General features: G+C 47.0%; 1 protein-coding gene across 1 annotated transcript in view; it reads left to right on the top strand.

Moving 5' to 3' along the window:
- Positions 1 to 920: 920 nt before the first annotated feature.
- LOC116374660 (FRAS1-related extracellular matrix protein 2-like) overlaps positions 921 to 13,865 on the top strand; it is a 52,142-nt gene continuing 39,197 nt past the window's right edge. Inside the window, exons 1-2 of the mRNA XM_031828347.1 lie at positions 921 to 6,154; positions 6,509 to 6,598. Coding sequence (XP_031684207.1) covers positions 1,117 to 6,154; positions 6,509 to 6,598 — 5,128 coding nt within the window. The 5' untranslated portion in view covers positions 921 to 1,116. The remainder of the gene's footprint in view (positions 6,155 to 6,508; positions 6,599 to 13,865) is intronic.

The raw sequence follows: 13,865 nt of genomic DNA, 5'->3' as shown, positions 1-13,865 counted from the left end.
GTTCAATAACTAGTTCATGTATCCTGCACCAGGTGACCCAATAGAGGGCACTATCGTCAGTGTTCCACAGTGTCATTGCCTTGCACTTCAAACGCTCCTGTTCAATGTTTGATCATGTTTAATGCACAATGAAAGCGAACCTCTAAATCAGCACTGGTGTTTGAATCGGAAACATTTAACGTAATACTCCACAAAATCATCACATCCTCCTTAATCTGAGACTCATTCAAAATAAATCATAAATATGCATTAACCAAACTGTGTCTTTATGTAAGGTCTATTATCAATGTGTTTAGACCAGGGGTTCCAACTTTTTCAGCTCGAGACCCAAATGAGAACTTGATGTTCCTCCTGTGACCAAAATCGTCCTTCATCAACCCAAATTAAGAAGAAATAGTGTGTGATTATTTTCATAACCCTTCTCTCACATACATGCCCAGGGCCCACTTTGGGTCCCAACCCACATTAAAGCCAATTCTGCATGTGTTGTCTTGAAAACCTGGACACAGCATTTTTGGAGGTCTTCAACTGATGATTTAGGTTTCTTTTGGAGGGGGGGTTGTTTAGGTAGTTTGTTGGGGGGTAGAGGAGGATGGAGGGCTGAGACAGGGAAGGCTGGGGGGTATAGAGGTGGAGGGAAGGCTGGGAGGGGATAGGCAGGGGAGAAGAGAGCGGGAGGGAGGGGATAGGCAGGGGGAAGAGAGTGGGGAGGGAGGGGATAGGCAAGGGGGAGAGGGGGGGATAAGCAAAGGGGGGGGGGATAGGCAAGGGTACTGGAGGGGCTGTCCAATGTATTTTCTTAAATTAGCTGTTGGGGGCGGGAGGCATTCTCTCCATGTTGTCAGAGGGAGGAGTCTGGGGACGCTGTCACTGTCTCCTGCTTCAGTATTACCTGCACCATAAGATCAACTACACTTTTCCTGTGTGAGTGTGTGTGGACAGAGAGAGAGAGAAAGAGGGAGCAGAGAGAGAGAACAAGAGACCCAAGCTTCAACTTTTCAACTGCCAGAGTGGGGTTTACTTTTTCTCATATTCTTTCTTCTCTGGAGAGATTTGATTTGAAGGACATTTATTTCTGCTGAGTTATACAAAGTTGCAGGGCAACTGGCAGTGGACATGGCTGGTTGTCTGCAAAGGACAGGACTTTGTAAAGGGCAGGCACGTTTGTTGAGATGCCTCTTTGTGCTTTTCACTCTTGTCTTTTGCTTTTCCTCTGTGGACGCGGAGCACCACCAATTCGATCAGGCTCTCCTTTACCGACAACGACAAGGACATCATGCTGACAGCATCGTTGTGGCCAACAATGGCCTCCGTGTTCCCTTCGGGAAGTCTGTGTACTTGGACGCTGTCAATGACCTGGTGACTGAGGTGCAGCCCGGAGACCGCTGCTCCATCACGGTCCTGGAGAATGACCCACTGGCCCAAAAACCCGGAATGCTTAGCCCTAAGAAGTTCCCCTGTGCGTTTGGCGGTGATGAGGTGAAATACACTCATTTTGGTTCCCGGAGCCCCAGTAAAGACAGGGTGAAGCTGCAGCTACGCTACGACTCCCAGACGGACACGGTGGTCATCCCCTTCATGCTGGAGGTGGAGGTGGTCTTCCAGCAGCTGGAGGTCCTCACCAGGAACATGCCCCTGGCTGTGGACAAGCTCAACGGCAACAGCAACCCCATCGACAAAAAGGGCCTGGACTTTTCCTATGAGGATGGTGTCACTCAGTGCAAGGTCGCCACGCTGGTCGGCGCCGGCGGTCTCCCCAGGTATGGCACCCTTTTAAATAATTCCATTAATGGCCAGATGATGGACTGTGATGAGTTTCTTAAGCAAGGCATTCGCTACAAGCACACATCCACCACCAACTCTCCTAACAGAGACTATATCCCCATGTTGGTAGAGCTGCAGGATAATGAGGGAAACACCATTATGCAGGAGCATTTCCAGATCATGGTTAGAATCAGAGAGGGTACAGAGAACACCCCTCCTAAGCCTAGTTTTGTTGCTATGATGATGATGGAGATTGATCAGTTTGTGATGACAGCTATCACCAGTGATATGTTGGCTGCCGAGGATGTTGAATCTGATCCAGATGACTTAATATTTAACATTACGTCCCCCCTGGACCATCAGCAAGGCTACATCATCAGTACAGATGATCAGAACCTCCCCATCACCTCGTTCTACCAGAGAGACATTAAAGATTTGAAGATAGCCTATAAGCCTCCGTCCGAGGATTCAGAAGTAGAGAGGATTTTCCAGCTCGAGTTTGAAATTGTAGATACAGAGGGCGCCGTCTCTGATACGTTTGCCTTTATGATTGTTGTGAAGCCTATGAATACTCTTGCTCCCGTAGCAACCAAGAACATAGGGCAGCTTTTGTTTGAGGGCCAGTCCAGAACTCTCTCCAGCTCTCACAACTTAGAGATCAGTGATGAAGATAACCTGGACAATGTGAAAATCACAGTGGTGGATGGCTTGAAGCACGGCGAGCTGACAGTGCTCGGCGCGCGCAGGAAATTCTTCACACCGGCCGATTTAGATGCCGGCATCGTGGTTTACCAGCACGACGGCAGCGACACCTACAGCGACAACATCATTTTTAGAATGACTGATGGCAGCAATGAAGTCGAGTTTTTGTTCCCTATCACTATAGCCCCCACTGACGATGAACCCCCTATTATCAATGCAAACACCGGCCTGGTGCTTTTCAAGAATGAAATCATGCAGATTTCCCCCTTCATTCTGAGCGCCACAGACATAGACTCAGAGGATTCTAGCATTAAATTCATCCTTGAGGCCCCATACTCCACTGTAGGGGAGCTTATCCTCAGACAAGTGGAGCCTCCCTCTAACCCCTCTCTCTGGAAGTTCAGTGAGACAGATGAGATGTTTGAACAGGTGGTGACCGAATGTTTCCAGCAGGACATTCTAGATGGGAAGCTCTTCTACCGCCACATTGGGCCTCACAGCACCACCACTGTGATGGATCAGTTTGTGTTCCGCGTCCAAGACGACAATAACCCACCAAACCAGTCCGGTGAGCATACCTTCACCATTAAAATCCACCCGGTGGATGACCTCCCACCAGAGCTCTACCCAGGGACCACGCTTCACATGACAGTGCAAGAGTATGAGCTGACTCACTTCAAGAAGACGTTTTTGCGTTACACAGATTTGGACTCGGATGACAGGGATCTGAAATATACTGTCACCAAGTCCCCCACTGACACAGACGAGAACAACCCGGCCCCCCTGGGTGACATTGTTCTGACTGACAGTCCCAACTCTGTGATCAGTGAGTTCACACAGGCGCAGGTCAACCACCACAAAGTGGCCTACAAGCCCCCAGACCAGGAACTGGGCATCACTCCAAAAGTCCTTCAGTTCACATTCATTGTGGAGGATACTGCTGGGAATACAGTAGATGGACTATTCACTATTTTCTTACAGCCCGTTGACAACAAGCCTCCCTTTATCACCAACACTGGTTTCACTTGCCAGGAGAGAAGCACGTACATCATCACTAAGAAGGAGCTCGATGCCACCGACCAGGACACAGAATATGAAAATATTCTATTCACTGTGACCCAGATTCCTCGCTATGGGCAGTTGCAGTATTTAGGGATCGATATGTCGAACAGTGAGACATTTGTCCTGGAGGACATCGAAAATGGCCATATTGCCTACATCCATGGCGGGGAGGAAAGCCTCAGTGACGTTATCAAGTGTGACGTCAGCGACGGCTTCCATGAGGTACCTATCATCATCAAGATCTCCATTAACCCAGTTGATGACAAGACCCCCACCATCACGCTCCCTGCTGGCCTTCTAGGGGCATCCATCGATGTCCTGGAGAACGGGGCAACTGAAATCACCAGCAATGTCATCCAGGGCCGTGACGAAGACACTGACGACCTCATGCTGACCTTCATCGTTGAGGAGCCCCCCAGGCTCGGTGAGATCCTGGTGAGCGGTGCACGCGCCGAGAGGTTCACCCAACAGGATATCATCAACGGCGTGGTGATGTATGCCCACACTAGTGGTGAGATTGGCTCCTTCAAAGAGCATGACTCCTTCAACCTCACCATCTCCGACATGTCCGATGAATGGGTCGTCGGGGGCAACAAGGTCCAAGGAGTCCGGGTGCTCGTCACCATCCTGCCCGTCGACAGCATCCCACCCATCGTCAGTGTCGGGGAGCAGTTTGTGGTGATAGAAGGGGAGAAGAACGTCATTACTCTGGATCACGTTATGACTGAGGATATGGACACAGACAACAATGACATCCTGTGCACCGTTATTGTCCAATCAACATCCGGGTACGTGGAGAATATCTCCCCAGCTCCAGGTTCTGAGAAGTCCAGAGCAGGCACCGCCATCACCGCCTTCAGCTTCAAAGATGTCTTCCTCAGTCATATCTACTATGTCCAGAGCATCCACAAAGGTGTGGAGCCTGTGGAAGACAGGTTCACCTTCCGTTGCTCCGACGGCATCAACTTCTCTGATCGCCACTTTTTCCCCATCGTCATCATCCCTGCCAATGATGAGAAACCAGAGATCTTTATCCGTGAGTTTGTCGTGATGGAGGGCATGAGTCTGGTCATCGACACACCCATCCTGAATGCGGCCGATGCAGACATTCCAGGGGAAGAACTGGAGTTTGAGATCATAAAGAACCCCAAGCATGGCAAGATAGTTCAGCAGCTTACAACGGGCACAGTCCCTGTTGTCAGGTTCTCCTTGGAACAGATCAATGAGGCCTCCAACATCATCTACGAACACGACGACTCAGAGACCAAAGAAGACAGTTTCGAAGTTAGGCTCACAGATGGGAAACACACAGTGGAGAAGAAGATTCTCATCATGGTGATTCCTGTCGATGACGAGACACCGAGAATGGCCATCAATGATGGACTGGAGGTTGAGATCGGAGAAACAAAAATAATCAACAACAGGGTCATGAAGGCTACTGATCTGGACTCGGAAGACAAAGAGCTCATCTACGTTGTGCGCTACGGCCCAAGCCAAGGCTATCTCCAGCGTATCACCAAGTTCGGACACGTTGTGGGCAACATCACCCTCGACATGAACTTCACCCAAGACGAAGTCGACAAAAACCTGATCCAGTATGTGCATACGGGCCAGGAGGGTGTACGTGACCTGCTTAAGTTCGACGTTACCGATGGCATTAACCCCCTTATCGACCGATACTTCTACATCAACATCGGAAGCATCGACATGGTTTTCCCCGATGTCATCAACAAAGGCGTGACCCTAAAAGAAGGGGGCAAAGTGACTCTCACCACTGACCTGCTCAGCACCACTGACATCAACAGCCCAGATGAGTTCCTCAGCTTTAGCATCACACGTGCCCCTAGCAGAGGCCACCTTGAATGCACTGACCTCCCAGGTGTGCCCATCTCCACCTTCACCCAGCTGCAGCTGGCCGGCAACAAGATCTACTACATCCACACCTCAGACGATGAGATGAAGATGGATAGCTTTGAGTTCGAGGTGACGGACGGCTACAACCCGGTCTTCCGCACCTTCAGAGTGTCCATTACGGACGTGGACAACAAGAAACCTGTCCTGAGCGTCCATAAGCTGCTGTTAGGAGAGGGCGAAAACAAGCTCATCACCCCATTCGAGTTGACCGTGGAGGACCGTGACACCCCAGACAACCTGCTGCGCTTTGTGGTCACCCAGGTGCCGGTTCATGGCCAGTTGCTGTTCAACGGCACCCAGCCAATCAACACCTTCACCAAGCAGGACCTGAATGAGAACCTCATCACCTACAAGCACGATGGCACCGAGTCCAACGAAGATAGTTTCTCGTTCACCGTCACCGACGGCACACACAACGACTTCTACGTATTCCCTGATACCGTGTACGAGACACGTAAGCCTCAGATGATGACCATTCACATCAGCACTATTGACAATGGGGTCCCCCAGATCGTGGTCAACAAGGCTGCCCCGTCACTAAGGGTTCTGCATAGCGGCCACCTTGGCTTCCTAATCACCAGCAAGGCCCTGAAGTCTGAGGATCGAGACAGTCCTCACAAAGTCCTCAAGTACTCCGTGGCCGAGGCCCCACAGCACGGCTTCATCATGAACACCGCCCTGGGCAATGACAGCATCAAGGCCTTCACACAAGGTACGACTAGCATTTAATATGACATATATAACAATTTAAAAAACAATTGAGGAAAAAGTGAACGAACATTCATACAATTAAAATCTGACATATTTACCTCTTTTCCCATTTTATTCTATCTAATTGATTGAAGTTCTGTACTTTGGGCAAATTATGTTTACAATATCAGTAAGACCAGTATTCACACTCCTGCCAGAATCAGTATTTTAATGCCTTTGACTTGGACATAATCTAAAATTATGCCTGAGGGCTGTAAGTAACCTTCAGTAGAAAGTGGAGTAATCATCTCAGATGTTCTAAAGAATGTAGAGATTCTCCTCCTTACATTTCCAATTCACCCTTTCATGTCATCAGCTGATATCGACGAAATGAAGATTTGCTACGTGCTGCTTGATGGTAGCAATGCCACAAGTGATATCTTCTACTTCACAGTTGAGGATAAAGGTAAGACCCTCTTTTTTAATATTTGAACCTCATGCTCATTGACGTTGTTGGGTCCCATTACTGCAGACTTATGTCACATGGCCTGTAGGCATTCTTTTCGGCTTCATCCTTCTTTTAAGATTGAATCTCTTTGAGATTGAATCTTCCTGCTCTCTGTCAATCTCCAAAGTGTTTGCATCACAAAGACTTAAACGCAGTTCGCCATGACTGACAGCTAGCACAGAGCCCCTTCTCTCTCCTCGCCCCACTGCTGAGGGTGGCAGGTTTAAAGAAGGTTTAAAGAAGGGGTGGAAGAGGTCAGTGGGGACATGGGCAGAACAGTGTCCCTGGGTGTGTTAGGAGTGAAAGGGATGGAACGCCCGGCAATTAAAATAGCTCTGAACTTTATTGTATCATGAACAATGGGGGTTTTCCTTTGTGGTTTTTGTCCTGGGTTTTCTTCAGTGTTTGAAGTGATAGCATGCCTCCAAGGCATTCCAAGTATTCATCAAACCATATGTCCGTTTTTATGGAAATCGATCCTAGATAAGTGAGAATAGCATGAGCCTTTGACCCTGTGTGTAGAGGAAACTACTAATTTTGAATAGCAGTTTTGTAATGATCAAGGTGACTGTTAACCTGCTTCATTGCTTCTCTAGGTTAGTGGAACAGAAACATAACTATTTCATAGTGAAGTTAGCAAGTTTTGCTTCACAATCCAAAATTCTCATGGAATCGTTTAAAGTGCTTCTATTTTTTGGGATTCTATTTTCTGTTTGACTAGTCATCAGAAAATAGAAAATAGACTAGTCATTACCATCTGATATGCCAGATCCATTCCTTACCTTCTCTAGGGATCCTTTGCTTGGAAGGCTTTGGATTTCAGTAGCTGTGTGTATTTATATTCCCCTAGAAATTAACGTTTGGTCCGATGTCATATGAACCGTACCTTATTGGATTTCATAACTATCCACACAGGTTGCATCTCTATCGTGACAATCCTATTGGTGTTTTCAGTATGCAGTAATTAATATGCATGATTATGATGTTAGTGTTTGTATAACGTAGCTTTTCTATGGTATTGTCGGTAGATTTCAACTATTGGAGTAAAGCATGTTTATCATAAAATAGGTTTTTGGTTTCAAAGTACATTCTACATATTCTACACATTTGTGTATCACACACAGGCTGTAGAGTTTTGGAACGAATCAGTTGTTGGATATTCGTTTGCGCTTTGTTATGGTTCACTTCGTCCAAAGTACCATTGTGGACCTAGTTTATCTGCATAACGGATATATATAGCGAATGCAAAGCAAAGGAACAAAATATAGCAGTTGGGGATGGGGACATGCGTTGCTATTTTAACATCAGCTGTAAATGCTTAACACATTCTGAGGTTTTGAAATGCATCCCTCCATGACACACTGTAAGAAAAGTTTGGGCTATATTTATGCTGGATTGAGGACTAGCTAGCTAGCACAATATCACCATCATCATCATCATCATCATCATCACCATGGTTGATGGCCACGGAAATTTTAGGTGTCATGGCCTTTTGGTCAATTCCTCTTGTTGTTTTCACCACGTTTAACCCCTAAGTTAACCCTTTCATCTTCATGTTAGTGTTCACGCCCAGTAATGAACTCTCCTGTTAGGACAGAGAATTGGCTGTGAGAACAGAGTGGGAGAAAGGTTGTTAACTAGTTTCGGAAGATATTGCACAACAAGGAATTCTTTTCCCGTACTGTCCCGATCCACACATGCTGAAATACTAAGACTTATTTTATTAATTATTTATATTTTTTAATGCATGTGTCTTCCCAAAGTTTCCATTTGTTTTGGATGGACACGTCCTCTTACTCTGCTAAAGCAGAACATGCTGAATTCCAGATGGCCATAAATGGCTGTCGCTCTCAGACTGTATAGCCTTAATGGATAATAGGGATTTCTTTCTCAGGGCTGTCTGTAATTGAGGGTCTGGCTACAACAGGAAGGGGACACAAGGGCTTCAATTAGCTCCACAATCCCCTGTGTTTGTAGTGTAGTCTGTCCCACTGTTCTGTTTGAGATTCCAGCTAGCACATCTGAACCAGGTGCAGGGTTGGCTCTATACCTCTCTGCCATCTGTCTAATGTGACTTTGTTTCTGTCTGACTACGTTTAACATGTGCAGAGCACTGAGTCAGGGCTGGTAGGACACACACCACACACACACACACACACACACACACACACACACCGAGTAACATCAAATAAAGGCATGAAAAGGCAACAATTGCCTGAGTCTGTTACTGGCATGTAGGAACAAGTTGACACATCATTCTGTTGGTCAGCGAATTTCCCCCTAAAAGTTTAGTGTTTTCTTAATGTGTGTGAGAAACACCGTTGGACGTTCTAGATTCTATAGAATAAATGCAGTGGAGCAGGTTGAGAGCTTCAGGTTCCTTGGTGTCCACATCACCAACAAACTAACATGGTCCAAGCACACCAAGACAGTCGTGAAGCGGGCACGACAAAACCTTTTCCCCCTCAGGAGACTGAAAAGATTTGGCATGGGTAATAAGATCCTCTAAAGGTTCTACAGCTGCACCATCGAGAGCATGGTTACATCACTGCCTGGTATGTCAACTGCTCGGCCTCCGACCGCAAGGCACTACAGAGGGTAGAGCGAACGGCTCAGTACATCACTTGGTCCAAGCTTCCTGCCATCCAAGACCTCTATACCAGGCGGTGTCAGAGAAAGGCCCTAAAAATTGTCAAAGACTCCAGCCACCCTAGTCATGGACTGTTCTCTCTGCTACCGCACGGCAAGCGGTAGCAGAGCGCCAAGTCTAGGTCCAAGAGGCTTCTGAACAGCTTCTACCCCCAAGCCATAAGACTCCTGAACATCTAATTAAATGGCTACCCAGACTATTTGCATTAACCTCGCTCTCCATACCACTGCCACTCTCTGTTGTCATCTATGCATAGTCACTTTAATAACTCTACCTACATGTACATACTACCTCAACTAACCGGTGCCCCCGGACATTGACTCTGTACCGGCACCCCCTTGTATATATTGCTATTTTTTACTGCTGCTCTTTAATTACTTTTATCTCTTATTGTTATCTGTATTTTTTTAAACTGCACTGTTGGTTAGGGGCTCGTAAGTAATCACAACACCTGTTGTATTCGGCGCATGTGACTAATACAATTTGATTTGATTTGATTTGATGAACTGTGTCACCCTGGCTACACTACAGCTGACCAGGCCTTCCTGGGGCAAGTGGGCACATCTCTTGATTGGGGTTCTGACAAGGAGAGCCAGGCAGGCTGAACTGGGTCCAGGCAGGCTGTACTGGCTCCAGGCAGGCTGAACTGGGTCCAGGCAGGCTGTACTAGTTCCAGGCAGACTCAACTGGGTCCAGGCAGGCTGTACTGGACCCAGGCAGGCTGAACTGGGTCCAGGCAGGCTGTACTGGCTCCAGGCAGGCTCAACTGGGTCCAGGCAGGCTGTACTGGGTCCAGGCAGGCTCAACTGGGTCCAGGCAGGCTGTACTGGGTCCAGGCAGGGTGGCGGTGGCTCTGGTCCTGTGTGTTTTGAAGGGAGAGACCAGAAGAGAGAGGGGGTTCAGCTGAGTCAGATACTGTGTGAAATGTGCCTTTTACTCTATGTGCTACCACACCTTTTACACTTTCTAGCTGCACACAATGTATACGGAAGTGTCATTACTGAGTTGAATCTTTTCATCATTCAGATGAACATGTTTCCATTGAGGAAATAGTCCTGCAGATACATTGATAGTTTCAGCTGTCTTTAAACTTTTACTGCAGTGGGCTAAAGTTGCAGCTGTCTTTAACCTTTTAGGGTCATACAGAGTGATTCTTAGTAGTCTTAAACAAATCTACTTTGAAACAAAAGTATACACCTCACACACATGGTTATGGGCTTAAAAAAAGAAGACACCTGTACCATGTCAGATATAGAGTTGAAATATATTACATTTGGAGTTTGCATCTGACAATTGATCTAGTGTCAGCCCTCTGTTCTGTCACAATAACAACACTATTTGACATAGAAACACCGTATTATTTGTATTTTTCATAATGTTTATTATGAAATTCTGAAAAGTAGTGCACTATACAGAGAATTGGATGCCATTTTGGAGGTATCCCATAGCTTTCTAAGGGACAGGCTTGTTAAACACATATCATTACAAACCTGCCTAGCAACACAGGACCTCAGCCTCCCCAGGCAGTCAGCCAAAACCTATGTGTAGCGGTCCGGTATGCATCCTCCCTTTTCAATACATACTGTACCTGTCTTTTCTGTACCAGTATATATGTCAAAGATTAGAAGTCTTGTCAAGCTACACATGAAAAAGAAAAGCACACTAGGAGCTCAGCTGCAATAATTGAATAACCTAATATCCAACATTTCGACAGAGAAGCTGTCTTCATCAGGGTATAATGTACCTATCCATCTTGCATGTGATGGATAGGTATACACTCAATCTCCTTACCTATAGAGACTTACAGTCTCCATGGTGGAGAAGGTGGTGATGGGGTGAGGAAAGGGTGAGGAAAGGGGGATGAAAGAGGGAGGAAGGGGGAGGGAGTATTCCCAAGTCCCAGCAGGTGTTGAGAGACACAGAGGCAGCGGCGGCTCTACCCATAGCACGGCTGTGTGTGTGTGTGTGTGTGGGGGGGGGGGGTGACTTCCCAGTGTCTCTGCATTGTTCAAGAAAGGGGTCAGCAGTTGCCACACTGCGGGAAGTCTTGTCTCTTGAAATGGACAGTGGCCACATTCCAAGTCCTGGTAGCATATGCTGTCCTTTTTCAGTCAGGACCCCAGAGGGAGGCCCTGCGGAGTGCCTGTTTAACTTTTCACCCTTCGGGGAGATCCGATGGATGGTGGAATGTGTAAATCATCAGTCAGCCCTGAGGGGTAGCAATTAAAAAATGTAAATGCATTTTGGAAATGGTTGTTTAGAAACTGATGTCAATGTTATACAACAATAAGCAGACTGACTGAATCATAAGTGACAAACTCAGACAGGTTCCCTTCATTCAAGCCTTAATGTATTATTTGATGAGGGAATACCTTACCCCTTGAGGCCCATAAGGACCCAACCAGCCCACTGGTTCTGTTCTGAGGGGCGATTATAAGGTAGTCTGATGGATAAAGTGAGCTGAGGTATAGACCTACTCCCTCATCTCCAGGCATATGGCCATGTAGAGATGTCTTCTTCGTTGAGTGATGGACTCAAGGAGGAGTTGTTAGAACAGGTTAGAACGGTTAGGGTTAGGAGGACGGGGTATTATTACCATCACTACACAGATAACTGATTATTGATCTAGTGTCAGCCCTCTGTCCCTTCACCTAATCCTGCTGAAAGACACAGCAAAGCCCTGACCTGGATTCTGCCTCGCTCAAAATGGCCACCTTTGAATGTTTCCTCAACACTGTTTTTGTTATTGTTGGCTATCCCTGTGTGATAATAGGTTTATGACAAGGTGCTTGTATGAAAGGCAGTGTCATTCTATCATAAAAGGCCAGATGTATTTTTCAATTTCCATATAGCCTCTTCAAAAGAAACTAGTCTAATGGCACAATGACTATTAGCCTCTGAGCTCTATCCCAATAATGAAGTTCAGTGTGTCAGTTGGGGTTACTCCTCTTCTGTCATCCAGGACTGTCTACAGACGAGTGGTCCATCAGGCCAGGGCCTACGCTGCCAGAGGCTAGTAGTAACCCCTTTAACAGAACAATGTCAGACTCGTCCAGACTCGTCCAGACTTCTGAAGGTTTTTTCTTCCTCCTTTGTCTTTTTACCTGTTGAACCAGGAAAAGCCCATTGAGACCTGGTCAAGAAGGCAGAAGCATCAATACAACATTACAACATTAAAAACATACAATAAAGCATCAGCACATCAATACACTACAATCAGCACAACAATACAATTCAGTTTGTCCGTGATGTGTACGCCGAAGAACTTAAAACTTTCTACCCTCTCCACTACTGTCCCGTCGATGTGGATAGGGGGGTGCTCCCTCTGCTGTTTCCTGAAGTCCACGATCATCTCCTTTGTTTTGTTGATGTTGAGTGTGAGGTTATTTTCTTGACACCACACTCCGAGGGCCCTCACCTCCTCCCTGTAGGTCGTCTCGTCGTTGTTGGTAATCAAGCCTACCACTGTAGTGTCGTCCGCAAACTTGATGATTGAGTTGGAGGCGTGCATGGCCACGCAGTCATGGGTGAACCACCTGGGGGCGGCCCGTCAGGAACTCCAGTACCCAGTTGCACAAGGCGGGGTCGAGCTTGATGACGAGTTTGGAAGGTACTATGGTGTTGAATGCTGAGCTGTAGTCGATGAACAGCATTCTCACATAGGTCTTCCTCTTGTCCAGATGGGTTAGGGCAGTGTGCAGTGTGGTTGCGAATGCGTCGTCTGTGGACCTATTGGGGCAGTAAGCAAATTGGAGTGGGTCTAGGGTGTCAGGTAGGCTAGAGGTATATGGTCCTTGACTAGTCTCTCAAAGCACTTCATGATGACAGAAGTGAGTGCTACGGGGCAGTAGTCGTTTAGCTCAGTTACCTTAGCTTTCTTGGGAACAGGAACAATGGTGGCCTGCAGCCTTGCGAGGGTTAACACGTTTAAATGTTTTATTCACATCGATTGCAGTGAAGGAGAGTCCGCAGGTTTTGGTAGCGGGCAGTGTCAGTGGCACTGTATTGTCCTCAAAGCGAGCAAAGAAGTTATTTAGTCTGTCTGGGAGCAAGACATCCTGGTCCGCGACAGGGCTGGTTTTCTTTTTGGAATCCGTGATTGACTGTAGACCCTGCCACATACCTCTTGTGTCTGAGCCGTTGAGTTGCGACTCTACTTTGTCTCTATACTGACACTTAGCTTGTTTGATTGCCTTGCGGAGGGAATAGCTACACTGTTTGTATTCGGTCATGTTTCCGGTCACCTTGACCTGGTTAAAAGTAGTGGTTTGCACTTTCAGTTTTGCGTGAATGCTGCCATCAATCCACGGTTTCTGGTTTGGGAATGTTTTAATGGTTGCTGTGGGTACGACATCACCGATGCACTTGCTAATGAACTCGCTCACCGAATCAGCGGATTCGTCAATGTTGTTGTTGGACGCAATATAGAACATATCCCAATCCACGTGATCGAAGCAGTCTTGAAGCGTGGAATCAGATTGGTCGGACCAGCGTTGAACAGACCTGAGCGCGTTAGCTTCAGCACAACAATACAATCAGCACAACAATACAATACAATCAGCACAACAATACAAT

The sequence above is a fragment of the Oncorhynchus kisutch genome, linkage group LG7, assembly GCF_002021735.2.
Source record: "Oncorhynchus kisutch isolate 150728-3 linkage group LG7, Okis_V2, whole genome shotgun sequence".
Classification (NCBI taxonomy): Eukaryota; Metazoa; Chordata; class Actinopteri; order Salmoniformes; family Salmonidae; genus Oncorhynchus; species Oncorhynchus kisutch.
Note: the sequence above shows the minus strand (reverse complement) of the source record. Positions and strands in the feature narration are given on the sequence as shown.